The 16,230-nt window shown below is 38.3% G+C and overlaps 1 protein-coding gene across 1 annotated transcript in view; it reads left to right on the top strand.

Annotated features, from left to right (window-relative positions):
- Window positions 1-16,230, top strand: part of TBCK (TBC1 domain containing kinase) — a 262,360-nt gene that overhangs the window by 63,252 nt on the left and 182,878 nt on the right. The window contains exons 5-6 of the mRNA XM_044681636.1: window positions 2,303-2,376; window positions 14,315-14,456. Coding sequence (XP_044537571.1) covers window positions 2,303-2,376; window positions 14,315-14,456 — 216 coding nt within the window. The remainder of the gene's footprint in view (window positions 1-2,302; window positions 2,377-14,314; window positions 14,457-16,230) is intronic.

The following is a 16,230-nucleotide window of genomic DNA, read 5'->3' as shown; positions in this document are numbered from 1 at the left end:
AGTTTAATATAATCAAAACCATTTAATTTACATTTTGTAATTTTCTCTAACTCTTGCTTGGTTTTAAAGTCTTTCCTTTCCCACAGATCTGACAAGTAAACTATTCTGTGTTCACTTAACTTGTTTATAGTTTCCCTCTTTATATTCAAGTCGTTCACCCATTCTGAATTTATCTTGGTGTAGGGTGTGAGATGTTGATCTAGACCTAATCTCTCCCATATTGTTTTCCAAATTTCCCAGCAGTTTTTGTCAAATAGTGGATTCATGTCCCAAAAGTTGGGCTCTTTGGGTTTATCATACACTGTTTTGCTGATGTCATTTACCCCTAGTCTATTCCATTGATCCTCCTCTCTGTCTCTTAGCCAGTAGCATATTGTTTGGATGACTGCTGCTTTGTAGTATAGTTTAATATCTGGTACTGCTAGGCCCCCTTCCTTCACATTTCCCCTAGAAATATATAGTCAATTTTGATGGGTAGTTGATCCGTGGTTGCTGGCCCAGCTCTCTTGCCTTTCTGAATATCGTATTCCAAGCCTTACGATCTTTTAGCGTGGAGGCTGCCAGATCCTGTGTGATCCTGATTGGTGCTCCTTGATATTTGAATTGTTTCTTTCTGGCTTCTTGTAAGATTTTTTCTTTTGCTTGGAAACTCTTGAATTCGGCAATGATATTTCTGGGTGTTTTCTTTTCTGGATCGAATGTCGCAGGTGTTCTATGAATTCTTTCAATGTCTATATTGCCCTCTTGTTGTAGGACTTCAGGGCAATTTTGCTGGATTATTTCTGTTAGTATGAAGTCCAGGTTTCTATTAATTTCTGGTTTTTCTGGAAGACCAATTATTCTCAAATTGTCTCTTCTAGACCAGTTTTCTTGGTCTGTCACTCTGGTCATGTTTCCTTCTATTTTTTCAGTCTTTTGACTTTGTTTTATTTGTTCTTGTTGTCTTGAGAGATCATTAGCTTCTAATTGCAAAATTCTAGCCTTTAGGGATTGGTTTTCGGCTATAATCTTTCGGGTTTTCGGCTATGATCTTTTGATTTTCGGCTGTAATCATCTGGTTTTCGGTTATAATCTTCTGGTTTTCGGCTATGATCTTCTGGTTTTCGACCATAATCTTCTGGTATTCCTTTTCAATCTGGACATTTCTGGTGTTCAATTTGCTTATCAGTTCATTTGGTTTCTGATCCTCACTTTCCATTTGCAAGATTCTACCTTTTAAACAGTTATTTTCTTGCCAGATCTCTTCCATTTTCCTCAAAATCTCAATTTTGAACTCTTCCATAGCTTGTGAGGAGTTTTCCTTATTTAAGGAGGGTCCGGATGCTTGTTTGTTCTCCTCCTCTGTTCGCTCGGTTGTCTGGATTTTCTCTGTGTAAAAGTTGTCGAGTGTTAAAGACTTCTTTTTCTTGTTGTTATTCTTTCTCTTCTGAGCTTCCTGAGACTGGGTAGCCATTGTTAGCCCAGCAGCTTCTCAGGTTTATTCTCGCGCTCAGGTTTGTCCGCGGTCTATTGGCTCCTGAGGTCTGAGTTCTGGTTTTTTCCAAGGTCAAGCCCCCTGGTTGACCCCCTTGCTTGATCCTCTGCCGGAGGTTCCTTTACAAGTCTCAGGGCGCTGCTTCCACAGTCGTACAGCCGTCCAAGCTGGTTCCCCACTCAGGGTTTCAGAGCTTTAGCTCCTGGCTGTGTCTGCCTCCACCCAAGCCTCTGCCCGTGCCTGCGCTCTGAGCCGGCGTTCTGCGCCCAGTGTCCACTCTGTTCCCGCGCTCAGATTTCGCGTGCGTTTTTTGGCTTATTGGGGTCCTAAATCTTGCTGCTCTCAGGAACAGGCCCCAGAGCTGCCAATGACTCGATGGGTGCCCCAAACTTGTTCTATTTCTTTTTAGCTGGCTTTGGTGCTATAGGTGTTGTGTGTGGAGGGGATCGGGGTGGGGTGGTTGCTCAGTCCGCGATTTAGTGAGAGCTGTTTCACCCCTATATACCATGGAAATGCCTCGATTCCACGTACCTTCCATGCTGTGCCCTGTTGTGGGGTTCCTCCGTTCGTCTGGACTTGTTTTTATGTCCCCTTGAGGAGTTTTGTGTGTTTCGGTCAGGAGAGGTTAAGAGCTGCTTCTTACTCTGCCGCCATCTTAACCCGGAACCTATTCTGTGGCTTGTTTTGATAGAATTTTGAAAAATAGATGAAATCATTTTTCTCATTTGACCTGTTGGTATAATGGTTTCTGTGGGTTTCATTTATCACATTATTAGAATTTTCCGTGCTACTTTACTTTCAAAGACTTCATCTCTTTTTCTCTTGTAGGAACATATTAAATTGGCTAAGTTTGGACTTTACCACATGACAGCTCATGGCACTGATGTTGATTTCCCAATAGGGTAAGAATAAATATTTTACAACTTTAAGATTTTAGCAGTGTTATTTCATTTTGACATTTATAAATACATTTTCAAGTTTAAAAACTTTTTAAAGCCATTTAAAAGTAAAAGAAAAATTCTTGAACCATCTCTGTCAAATGTGAAAGCATTTTACAAACATTAAAATGTTTATAATATGTTTACATATATAATATATGATACATACTATTATTATTACTATTATTATGGATTCCTGTTTTGTCTCTTTCAGATAAAAATTAATTTTTTTAATAATTTCATAATGCTCTAAAAATCAGCAAACCCTGACCTTCTTTAGACTGGCAAGAAGGCCTTTACAGAATTCCAGGCAATGATTCCATAGTAAAACCCTTCGCCATGATATAGAATTTAATTTCATTCATAGGTAAATATAAGGGCAAGAAAATGGACAGGGATCTCACTAACAGATACGATGCTTGTGTAAAATGTGCAAAGCAGAGCTAAGTGGGACGATACATTTAGCTGCCCCGGGAGATTTGAAAATTGGGTCCATTTGTATTTGAAAATTTAGTCTCCTGTGTTACTATTGTCAAAGGCTTCAAATTTTCATCATATCATATGTGGCCTGACTAATCATGACATGGACCAGAATTTTTTGGCAATGTGTGTCTATCTACAACTAGAGGATGTTGTGGATAGAGGACTGGTCCTGGAGTCAGGAAGATTTCAGTTCAAACGCAGACTCAAACATTTATTAGACACATGACCTGGGAAAGTCATTTACCTATGTGCCTCAGTTTCCTTATTTGTCAAATAAGCTATAAAAGGAAATAGCAGGGGCTAACTGGGTAGCTCAGTGGATTGAGAGCCAGGCCCAGAGACAAGAGATCCTAGGATCTATTCTGGCCTCTGATACTGCCTAGCTGTGTGACCCTGGGCAAGTCACTTAACCCCCATTGCCTAGCCCTGATCACTCTTCTGACTTGGAGCCAACACATACTATTGATTCTAAGGTGGAAGGTAAGGGATTAAAGAAAGAAAAAGAAAGGAAAGAAAAGAAAAGGAAATGGCAAACTGCTCCAGTATTTTTGCCCTGAAAACCCCAAAATGGATCAAAAGAGTAAAGTAAGACAGAAACAACTGAACAGCAACAAAAACAACTATTTTTTGTTTACATATATATTTATACAAATATATTCACACAGCTAGAGGGAGACAGAAGGAGGGAGAGAGAGAATGAAAAGAATAACTTATCAGAACCCAAAAATCTGGTCTTTTTTTGCCAAATGGAGTGCACCAAAAGAATATATAAAAAAGGAGAAAGGGAGGGAGATTAGGCATTCTAGGAATCTCACTTTTGGCTAAACTGGGCAAAGAGGTGTTGAGTATAGAGCATAATAAAACCGGCTAGGCAAAGTAAGAGGGAAAATTAGATATTATATTTAAGGTGTGGTCGCCAGGAATCAATCAAATTCAGATTTATTCCATAATTAAAATAGACCCAAGGGGACTTCCGGTTAAGATGGCGGCAGAGTATGGAGCAGCTGCTCGATCTCTCCTAACCGATGCATACAAAACTCCTCAAGGGGACATAAAAACGAACCCAAACGATCAAAAGAACACCACAACGGGGTGCAGCATTGAAGGTACACAGAATCGGGGCATTTTCACGCTATAAAGGGGTGAAACAGCTCTCACTAAAACACGAGAGGAAGAAGCTACTCCACCCCCACACACACACCACGCACAACGCCAAGGCCAACGCACAAGAGTGAAAGGAGGATTGGGGCAACCAGTAAACCACTAGCAGCCCCAGGGCTTGTACCTGTGAGCTGCCAGTGGTGGGACCCCAAGAGGCTGGGGGGGGGGGGAACTCATGGACTTTCCCCTGCGGCGCTGCCCCGGGGTGTGAATCTCTAAAGCAGGGAATTTCACCAGGTCTTGTGTGGGTGAAAGCGCTGCCCGGGGCGTGAATGAAAAGCCCTAAAGAAGGGACTTTCCTGAGCCTATGTGCAGTGAAGGCAGGGCCCTGGGAGTGAATTGAGATCTCCTGGGCAGGCTAGGACATCCAGTGAGGACGAGGTGCAAACGGGAGCCCTGCTGTGGAAGCAGCCCCCGAGACTGCTGAAGGAGCCTCGGGTAGAGGGGCAGACCAGGGACTACTGGGAGACCTGACCCCAGGACAAGAAGACCCGAGCCCCCGGGAGCTTAGAGGGGGCAGGCAGACCCAGAGTGTGAAGACAAAGCTGAAAAGGGACGGGGCTAACAATGGCAACACAGAAGAAAAAGATTAGTAAGAAAAATGCTGGAACACTCGACAACTTCTACACAGAGAAAATCCAGACAACAGAGGAGGACAAACAAATAACCAAACCTCCCCCCCCCCCAAAAAAAAATGAAAGCTGGTCACAAAATATTGAAGAGTTCAAACATGAGATGTTGAGGAAGATGGAAGAAATCTGGCAAGAAAATAACAGTTTAAAAGGCAGAATTTCGCAATTAGAAAGTGAGGCAAGTCAACTGAAGACCAGAAATGACCAGACTGAAAAGGAAAACCTAAAGATTATAGCCGAAACCCAAAAGATTATAGCCGAAAACCAAATGATTATAGCTGAAAACCAGTCCTTAAAGGCTTGAATCGAACAATTAGAAACCAATGATCTCTCAAGACAACAAGAACAAATAAAACATAGTCAAAAAACTGATAAAATAGAAGGAAACATGAAATATCTCAATGACAAAGTGACAGACCAAGAAAACCAGTCTAGAAGAGACTATTTGAGAATCATTGGTCTTCCAGAAAAGGCAGAAATTAATAGAAACCTGGACTCCATACTTAAAGAAATTATTCAGCAAAATTGCCCTGAAGTTCTACAACATGAGGGCAATATAGACATTGAAAGGATCCATAGAACACCCTCTACACTCAATCCAGATAAGACAACATCCAGAAATATAATTGCCAAATTCAAGAGCTTCCAAGTAAAAGAAAAATCTTACAAGAAGCAAGAAAGAGACAATTCAAATATCAAGGAGCACCAATCAGGATCACACAGGATCTGGCAGCCTCCACACTAAAAGACCACAAGGCTTGGAATATGATATTCAGAAAGGCAAGAGAACTGGGCCTTCAACCACGGATCAACTACCCATCAAAATTGACTATATACTTCCAGGGGAAAGTATGAGCATTCAACAAAATTGAAGATTTCCAAGTATTTGCACAGAAAAGACCAGGACTAAATGGAAAGTTTGATATCCAACCAGAAAAATCAAGAGAAACATGAAAAGGTAAATAAGAAACAGAGGGGAAAGAAAGAAAACTCATATTTTTTTAAAATTTGACGCTTCAAGGGCTTAAATAAGATCTAATTATCTGTATTCCTATGTGGAGAAATGCTATGTATAATTCTCTGTAGTGAACTCTATTCACTATTATAATATTCACTATTATAGCAACCAGAAGAATAATTCATAGGGAGAGGATAGGATACTAAATGGTCTAAGATGACATAGGGGGTGGGAAAGAGGGGGATGAATAGTAGGGGACACCAAGAGAAACTTGATTGAATAAAAAAAATAGGATATTCTATTACACACAAAGGGGGCATGGGAAGGGGAGGGGACAAATACTATTATAAGAAGGACAGGAAGAGAGCATTAAGAGGTAATATTTAAATCTTACACTCAGTGTAATCAACCCGGAGAGGGAAGAGTAGCTATATTATCCATTGGGATATAAAACTCTATCTAACCCTTCTGAGAAAGTCAGAAGTGATAAACCAAGGGGAGCAGGGGAGTGGGGAGGTCAAAAAAGGGACGGGAGAAGAAGGGGGAGGGAATTCATTAGGCCTTTAAAAATAAAAAGAGGGGAATAATAAGGGAGGGGGTAGAAAGGGAAGTTAATCAAGGGAGGGGATAAGGGATACTGGCTCAAAGCAAACCACTGGTTTAAAAGGAAAGAGTGTAAGAAGAAGGGGTAGGACTAGGGGAGGATACAAAAATGTCAGTGAAAGCACAACTGATAATTGTAACTCTGAATGTGAATGGAATGAACTCGCTCATAAAACGGAAGCAAATAGCAGAGTGGATTAGAAACCAAAATCCTACCATATGTTGTCTACAAGAAACACATATGAGGCGGGTGGCCATACACCAGTTTAAGGTTAAGGGCTTGAGCAAAATCTTTTGGGTATCAAATGAGAAAAAGAAAGCAGGAGTAGCTATTATGATCTCTGACAAAGCCAAAGTAAAAATAGATATGATTAAAAAAGACAGGGAAGGTCATTACATCCTGATTAAAGGCAGTATAAACAATGAGGAAATAACACTGGTCAATATGTATGCACCAAGCGGCATAGCATCCAAATTCATAAAGGAGAAACTGGCAGAGCTCAAGAAGGAAATAGATAGTAAAACCATAATAGTGGGAGATCTAAATATTCCTCTTTCAAATCTAGATAAATCAAACCAAAAAATAAATAAGAAAGAGGTAAGAGAGCTGAATGAAGTCCTAGAAAATTTAGATTTAATTAATATGTGGAGAAAAATAAATAGGGACAAAAGGGAATACACCTTCTTTTCAGCTGCACATGGTACATTCACAAAGAATGCCCATGGAATAGGGCATAGATACATTGCAAACAAATGCAAAAGAGCAGAAATAATAAATGTAACCTTCTCAGATCATAATGCAATAAAGATAATAATTAGTATGGGCATCTGGACAGGCAAATCAAAAACCAATTGGAAATTAAACAATATGATTCTCCAAAACCAATTAGTCAAAGAAGAAATCATAGAAACCATCAACAATTTCATTGAATAGAATGACAATGATGAGACATCCTTCCAAACTCTGTGGGATGCAGCCAAGGCAGTACTCAGGGAGAAATTTATATCCTTGAGTGCATATATTAACAAATTAAGGAGGGCAGAGCTTAATGAATTGGGCATGCAACTAAAAAAACTAGAAAGCGAGGAAATTAAAAATCCCCAGATGAAAACTAAATTAAAAATACTATTTTAAGGGAGAAATTAATAAAATTGAAAGTAAAAGAACTATTGAATTAATAAATAAGACTAGAAGGTGGTATTTTGAAAAAACAGATAAAATAGACAAAGTACTAGTCAATCTAATAAAAAAAAAGGAAAGAAGAAAACCAAATTGACAATATCAAAGATGAAAAGGAAGATCTCACCTCTAATGAAGGGGAAATTAAGGCAATCATTAAAAACTATTTCGCCCAATTACATGGCAATAAATATAACAATTTAGGAGATATGGATGAATATTTACAAAAATATAAATTGCCTACATTAACAGCAGAAGAAATAGAATACCTAAACAATCCATATCAGAAAAAGAAATTGAACAAGCCATCAAAGAACTCCCTAAGAAAAAATCACCAGGACCTGATGGATTCACAAGTGAATTCTATCAAACATTCTAAGAGCAACTAATCCCAATACTATACAAATTATTTGATATGATAAGCAAAGAAGGAGTCCTACCAAATTCCTTTAATGACACAAATATGGTACTGATTCCAAAGCCAGGTAGGTAGATCAAAAACAGAGAAAGAAAACTATAGACCAATCTCCCTAATGAACATAGAAGCAAAAATCTTAAATAGAATGCTAGCAAAGAGTCTCCAGCAAGTAATTAAGAAAATCATCCACCATGATCAGGTGGGATTTATACCAGGAATGCAAGGATGGTTCAACATTAGGAAAACCATCCACATAACTGACCTTATCAACAGTCTAACAAACAAAAATCACATGATTATATCAATAGATGCTGAAAAAGCCTTTGACAAAATACAGCATCCATTCCTATTGAAAACACTGAAAAGTATAGGAATAGAAGGACCTTTCCTAAAAATAATAAACAGTATATACCTAAAACCATCAACAAGCATTATATGCAATGGGGATAAATTAAAAGCCTTCCCAATAAAATCAGGAGTGAAACAAGGATGCTCATTATCACCTCTATTATTCAACATAGTACTAGAAACACTAGCAATAGCAATTAGAGAAGAGAAAGAAATCAAAGGTATCAAAATAGGCAATGAGGAGACTAAGCTATCACTCTTTGCAGATGATATGATGGTATACTTAAAAAATCCTAGAGAATCAACTAAGAAGCTAGTAGAAATAATCAACAACTTTAGCAAAGTGGCAGGATACAAAATAAATGCACATAAATCATCAGCATTTCTATACATTTCCAACACACTAGAGCAGCAAGAAGTAGAAAGAGAAACACCATTTAAAATCACCCTAGACAATATAAAATACTTAGGAATCTATCTACCAAAACAAACACAGCAATTATATGAAAACAACTACAAAACACTTTCCAAACAAATAAAACTGGATCTAAACAATCGGAAAGCCATTGATTGCTCATGGGTAGGTCGAGCTAACATAATAAAAATGACAATTCTACCCAAATTAATTTACCTATTTAGCGCCATACCTATCAAGCTACCAAAAAACTTCTTTACTGAATTAGAAAAAACTATAACAAATTTCATTTGGAATAACAAAAGATCAAGAATATCAAGGGAAATAATGAAAAAAAGAATGCTACCTACATTCAGAGGAAGGACTGCAGGAGAGGAAACATTTAAGAAAAACAACTGCTTGAACCCATGGGTTAGGGTGGACATGATTGGGGATGTGGACTAGAAACAACCACACCAATGCAACTAACAACAATATGGAAATCGGCCCTAAACAAGGACACATGTTACAACCAGTGGAAATGTTCGTCAGCCATGGGTGAGGGGAGAACCGGGGGTGAAGGGGAAAGTAGGGGTATGAAGCATGTAATCAAGTTAAAAATGAATATTAATAATTGTATAAAAATTTTAAAAAAAAATAGACCCAAGTCAGGATGGGTTTTATGGTAGTTTATTTACAATTTGGGAAGGTAGAAGGTAGGGAAATAGAGAGAGGGAGAGGTTGGCCTGGACTGGCAGAGGTCAGGACCAAGAGAGGCTTAAAAGGCTAATTAAAGTAGGCTACTAGTGGCAAGGCCTTAGCAATTAGAGACAAAGAAGCCTTATTGAGGTAAAGGCTCTAGAAATGCCAAGGTAGGCAAAAAGAAGTCAGCCTAACTTACCCACATGACAATCATAATGGAAGCTGCCTGAGGTCTCAGCAGAGATCCTTCAGCACCAAGTTCAAAGCGCCAACTGCCTCAACAGGAAGTTTACCATCATATTTGAAGGACAGCAGCTTTCGTCACTTCCTGTGGGCCCACCTCTAATTCAAGTGGACAAATGGCAGCCACTACACTGTTTTGGACTGCCCAAAGGGCCGTCGTCCCTTGTTCTTGATTTGTTACTTATTGTCACTTGTGGGTAACTCATCTCCCCACCCCTTTTGAGGGAGGTGGGGATGACATTAACTCTGGTGGCTAGAGTTTTAACTATGAATGGGTTTGAACTAATTCCATTTACACAATCTCCCCTGATGATCAATTTGGGTGCCTAGTCACCCCAAGTGATCATTTTACATAATCATCTTATACTCACAAAAGTCTTTTAACTACAATAGTTAGAGATAAGAGGGGGATGGAAGAGAGAAAACCCAAAACCAATGTTTTGCTAAGTGCTTTGACAAGAAACCAATTGGGGCCAGTCCCCTATTGGCATAAAATTTCATTCAAAGTAACTGTTCAAACCCCATCAGTTCAATCAATTGTATCCCAAAGTTCATTCTGGATCTCTTGATTCAATGTAGATTCTTCAGGCATCTCTCTGCAAACAGTTCATTCTCTGGATTAAGGAATCAGCAAGCTTCTTTCCCTGAGAATTTTTCTTGAGCAAAATCAAAAAATTAAATCTTGGATTTTATAAAAATACAATCCCCCCCACCCCCCCATGTGGGTATTTAAAAAAGAAATACCCAGATCAGCTCAGGATACATGGTTGAGTTACGGGGTATATGAGTCAATTCAAAAGAAAAAACAAAAACATAAAAAGAAAACCAAATAGAAGAAAAATGAAACTTTGGGAGAAAGAAAACATTTAAAATCAGAATCAAAATATCAAAATATGTATATAAAATTTCTGAATAAACAAAATAAATTCATAACAGGCCCTTATATTAGGGTCCAATTTATATAATTTCCATCCTACTAGTCTGTAGGACACAATGCAGTAATACCGCACTTACCCATTTGCAGCTAAGACTACAGGAACTTGCCATTCTATAAGAGAGAAAAAGGACCAGATTTATATGCAAGGGAAGTGCCTGTCTGTAGATATATGACAACTTCCTGTGGATATGTGGAGGACTTTGAAACTACATTTCCCATGGTCCAATGGGTTTCCTGTTTTGGATGACCTCTTCAAGGTAAAACCTGGCTTTAAATATTGGGAAGTCAGGCTTGGCTCTCTCTCTTTTGCTACACAGACAAGATGAGGGAAGGTAGGGAACTTAATGGCTGAGGCGGCAATTTGAAATTTTTACAGGCGTGTGGTTGATTTTATTCTACCAACATGGGCCTAAATAAAATATTAGTTTTCCTCATAATATCAGCCTTCATCATTTTTAAAAATAACAGTTATAGGTCAAGACAAGAAGAGAGGGAAGAAAGGTTTCAGAAGGAAGGTAGAGTAGGGGAAGCAATCATCCAAATGCAAAATGAACTCAGATCATAAAGGGAACATTAAAGGAGAAAAAGAAAGTCCAGATCCAGTGCTCAGAGCCTGGGTTACGTATATGGAAAGAACTGGAGACCAAATCAGTTGCCCTCAGTTGGGGAATGATTGAACAAATTACAGTACATGGATTTAATGGAATATTATCATAGTGTGAGGAATGACAGGAGGAACAGATTCAGTTAAACTTGGGAAGATTTTTATGAACTAATGGAAGAGAGAAGTGAATAGAACAAAACATGCATTGACTGCAGTATTTTAAAATAAAACAACTTTAATAACCCTGATTAACAAGGATTAATCATGACTGCGGCAGATTAATGATGAACCAAGTTTCCCACATCTTAGCAGAGGTGATGGTGATGCAGGGTGAATCAGACTTCGCCACAGATTTTACTTGGTTAGACCTGTTCCTTAAGGGAGACAACTATAAGCAGTGTAGAAAAGCTGATAGTGATGCAATAAGGAAAATTCAATAAACCGCACATTTAAAAATTAGGAAAGAGCAGAAATAAGCTCAGAAAGGACACAGACAAGGAAAGCAATGTTGACACCATGTTTAGTTTAATATATACTTTAAATAACAAGTTGCATATAATTGTAATAGATGGTTTACACACAATACTTTATTCTCTTCCTTGTATATAAAAATGTTTATATTTGTTGATGTTCGCTAAGTTCTTATTTAAAAAAAAATTTTAAGCAGGCCTTTATGAAAGGACTAATTTAAAAAAGAAAAAAAACAACTTTAAATTTCCCCCTCAAAGTATTTTAGGTCTTAATGGGACCGGACAGTGAGAAGGAGAGGAAGTGACCAAGCAGCTTAGAGAATTGAACCTGAATTTAAAATTGGAAGTGGGTGAAGTGGTCTTACGTTACCAGGAGGTCTAGCTTCCTTTGAAGTCTTAGACCTTTAGTGTTGCCTGAAAGTATCAAAAAGCAAAACATGAAATATTATCCAGGAAAAATAAAGTGATCAAATAGCCAAGGCATGAAAGAAAATATTTACCCCAGAAGAAACTTGCAGTTAGTTCAAAAAGCAAATTTTAAGGAACAAAAACAAAAACAAAAAGTAAACTGTTAACATCTGGTTTAGGACTTTGAGCTTTCATTTCAACTGGCCAAGTAGCTAAGTATGTTAAAACACCAGAAAGAGATGATGAAAGCCTATGCTAGATTTACCTGGTCAGCTACACTCAATGCTGGATTCTACTTATTGTTCTTGGTTCTTTATGAGCTCCTTTAAAGCACAGCCTGGCTTTCACTTTCTTTTTAATCTTCAGCATTTAACACAGTTCCTGGCACATAGTAGGTGCTTAATAAATGTTTGATGACCAACTGTAGTTTAAAAAAAATGAGTAGCCAGCTAAAAGAATCCATTGATGAGAATATTGTTAGTGCATGTTATTTTAACTCATTCTCATCCCTTCTTAAAAGAATTAATATTAAAAGAATAATTATAGTGTTCATGTTCAGTTTTTAGTGAAAAATTTTTGACATGACAGTGCTACTGTAGTATTCATTAGATAGCAACTTTAGAGTGAAGAGGAGCCTCAGAATCTATCTGGTTCAATCTCTTCATTTTATAGATGAGGAAACTGAGGCTCAGGAAAGTTTAGTGACTTGTTTAGGGTGCACAAATAGTAGAATAGTGGGCATCAGAGACAGAATTGGAATCTAGATCCTTCCAACACTAGAGTTCGTGTTCTTTCCACTATACTACAATGTCTCCCAGACCCTTATTTGCCCATATCTATACCATATTTTGTACACACACACATATATCCATATACCCATATATATTATATTATATTATGTTATGTTTTTATTCTTGTTATTATTCCTATTGACTCCCAGAGGAGCATAGGGCCTCAACCATCTCACGCCAATGGACTCTGTTCTGGGCAACTTCCCCCAACTGGGCCCATGTCACTCCGACGGTCCCTGTCTTGTTCTCGGCAGATCTCCGCCAGGTCTGCCATCTGATGTCCAAGATGTGACACAGGCACCCATCAACAAAGACCTGGAGTTTGTTGGCTTCTGCCAGCATGTGTCATGGACTCTGTTGGAGAGCAATCTTCCAGACTAGGCGATGAGGTTGCAGTTTCTTTAGCAAGTGAGATTTATATGTTATATTATATACATACACACACACACACACACACACACACACACACACACACACACACACACACACATATATACACACACATATATATATACACACACACATACCCATTATCTATCCATCTTTGGTTGATTTGGTAGAAAAATGTGATCTTTTGTCCTCACAATTTTTATCACCAACTAGATACCATTAGGAAGCTCACATATCTCTGTGGAAACCTAGGAATCCATTTGGATTTGGTCATTGAATTAACAATACTCATTCACCAAATCAGGAATCAAATGCCTGTAACAAACTAGAATAATGGATGGTTAATTTGCATTTCTGGAAAACAGGAATAAGTTAGCTTTGGAATAAATTGTTGTTATCTTCATTCTCAAAAATTTTAAAGTGTTTTTTACTTATTTGGCTTTATTATATATTTCTATATAAATAAATAGCACAGACAGCATGACTTAGAGCTGTTTGGGGGAAGAGGGAGAACAAATGACTTGTTTCTGAAGATCCAGATTGTCTCATTAAGGCATTTGTAATACATACTAATGTTCTCAACTGAACCTATCCATAAATGAAGAAAGAGCATTAACAAACTAAAATACAGTATAATAAATTTCTATTCACACTGAAATTAATTAGTTCTTTAGTGCTTGAGTATTTACTTAAACTATACCAATTCCATTTCTCTCCAGAAATCTAAGAACAAAATTCTCAAGTTCCCTTGTTATTAAGGCTAGGTTGTTTCACAAAATAGTGGTATTTCAGAGTTCTAAGAGGAGATAAATGATGAGGTACATAATTAAGCAATACTTTGAAGGAGAAAAGATAGGATAATGAGAATGTGGCTGTTTAGAGGAAATGGGGGAGGCAATTAGAGAAGGAACAGGGAGGGAAGAAAAAACAAGGCATTAATGCAAGAGGAAGAGGCAAAGAATATTAAAATCTTTTTAGGCCTATAATTATTTTTGGAACCCCAGGGATGTAGGCCTCTCCCAATTCCTGTGGTTGGTACACAATTCCACTTAGCAACAGCCGTTGCCAAGGCCGTCCTGTTCCTGGAACTTCCTGTGTTTGTAGTAAGAATATATTTTTTAATCTTCCAGACATCTTGATCTGTCTAGTAATTATTTCTTATGTTAATAACCTCTCGTAGGTACCCATCCTACCTGGCACCTGAGGTCATTGCACAAGGAATCATCAAGCCCAGTGACCACACTCCAAGTGAAAAGCCATTGCCTTCTGGCCCCAAATCTGATGTATGGTCCCTTGGAATTATTTTATTTGAACTTTGTATGGTATGTAACCAGTGGTGGGGTTCAAGAGTCTAAGGGGACTATTAGACCAACAAAAACAGTTTTTATAGGTTTCAGGATAATATTTTTGCAGAGCAAGGAAGATAAATCTGTTTTCATTTCCTGCATATATAACTGAAGAGGAAAAAAAAAAAACTTATTTTTAAATTGACCTAACTTTTAAAAAGCACTTAATTTTATATATGCCTAGTTATTTGTAGAAAGGGTATCCCAAAAGTTTCTTCAGTTTTAAACTATCTAAACCTTAATGTTTACTATTAATTCATTAATAATTAATAGTTAATAGTTAATATTAATGATGTTAATTAATAGCTTTAATAAAAAAATTTAATAACATTTTATGCTTTAATACTTAAAACTGCACTGAGACTTTTGGGATAACCTAAATTTGCAGGTCTGTCAGGAATTCTTCAAAATACTTTTAAAATATTGGGAGCAGCTGGGTAGCTCAGTGCCTTGAGAGCTAGGCCTGTGTGACCCTGGGCAAATCTCTTAACCTCTGTTGCCTCGCCTTTACCACTCTTCTGCCTTAAAACCAATACACAGGACTAATTCTGAGACAGAAGGTAAGGGTTTAAAAAAAATAAAATTAAAATATCATCCAGGAGAATACGCAACTTCCGGTTAAGATGGTGGCAGAGTAAGGAGCAGCTGCTTGATCTCTCCTAACCAAAGCATACTGGACTCCTCAAGGGGACATAAAAACAAATCCAGACAAATGAAGGGACCCCACAACAGAGCGCAGCATTGAAGGTACATGGAATCAGGGCATTTCCAGGCTATAAAGGTGTGAAACAGCTCTCATTAAATGAGAGAGGAAGAAGCCCCTCCCCCACCCCCCCCCACCACGTACAACGCCAAGGCCAGCGCACAAGAGTTAAAGCAGGTTTAGGGCACCCATTAAGTCATTGGCAGCTCCAGGGCTTGTTCCTGAGAGCAGCAAGACTTAGGACCCCAAGAGGCTAAAGAACGCACACGGACTTTAAATACAGACTCTGAGCACGTGCGCGGGTGAAGGCATTGACTTAGGCGCGGACAAGGATCTCGAGTGCAGACTTGGACCTCAAGTGGGAACCCTATGCAGACAGGAGCACAGCTGTGGAAGCAGCTCCCTGAGACTGCTGAAGGAGCCTCGGGCAGAGAGGCAGACCAGGGTATACCAGGAGGCTCCACCCCGACAACGACAAGACCTGAGACTTCAGGAGCCTAGACAGCACAGACAGACCCTGAGTGTGAGGATAAAGCCCTGAAGGCGCAGGTCTAACAATGGCAAGCCGAAATTGGGAACCCCAGAAGAGAAAGATTATCAAGAAGAACTCTAACACTTGACAACTTTTACACAGAGAAAATCCAAACAACAGAGGAAAACAAACAAGTAACCATATCCAAACCTTCTCAAAATAATGAAAACTGGTCACAAGCTATTGAAGAGTTCAAATCTGAGATGATGAGAAAGATGGAAGAGATCTGGCAAGAAAATGACAGTTTAAAAGGCAGAATTTTGCAATTGGAAAGTGAGGCTCAGAAATCAAATGAACTGATAAGCAAATTGAACACCAGAAATGATCAGATTGAAAAAGAAAACCAAAAGATCATAGCCAAAAACCAAAAGATTATAGCTGAAAACCAGTCCCTAAAGGCTAGAATTGAGCAATTAGAAGCTAATGATCTCTCAAGACAGCAAGAACAAATAAAACAAAGTCAAAAGACTGATAAAATAGAAGGAAACATGAAATATCTCAATGACAAAGTGACA

The sequence above is a fragment of the Gracilinanus agilis genome, chromosome 6, assembly GCF_016433145.1.
Source record: "Gracilinanus agilis isolate LMUSP501 chromosome 6, AgileGrace, whole genome shotgun sequence".
Classification (NCBI taxonomy): Eukaryota; Metazoa; Chordata; class Mammalia; order Didelphimorphia; family Didelphidae; genus Gracilinanus; species Gracilinanus agilis.
The sequence above is the reverse complement of the archived record's forward strand: the minus strand, read 5'-3'. Positions and strand labels throughout refer to the sequence as shown.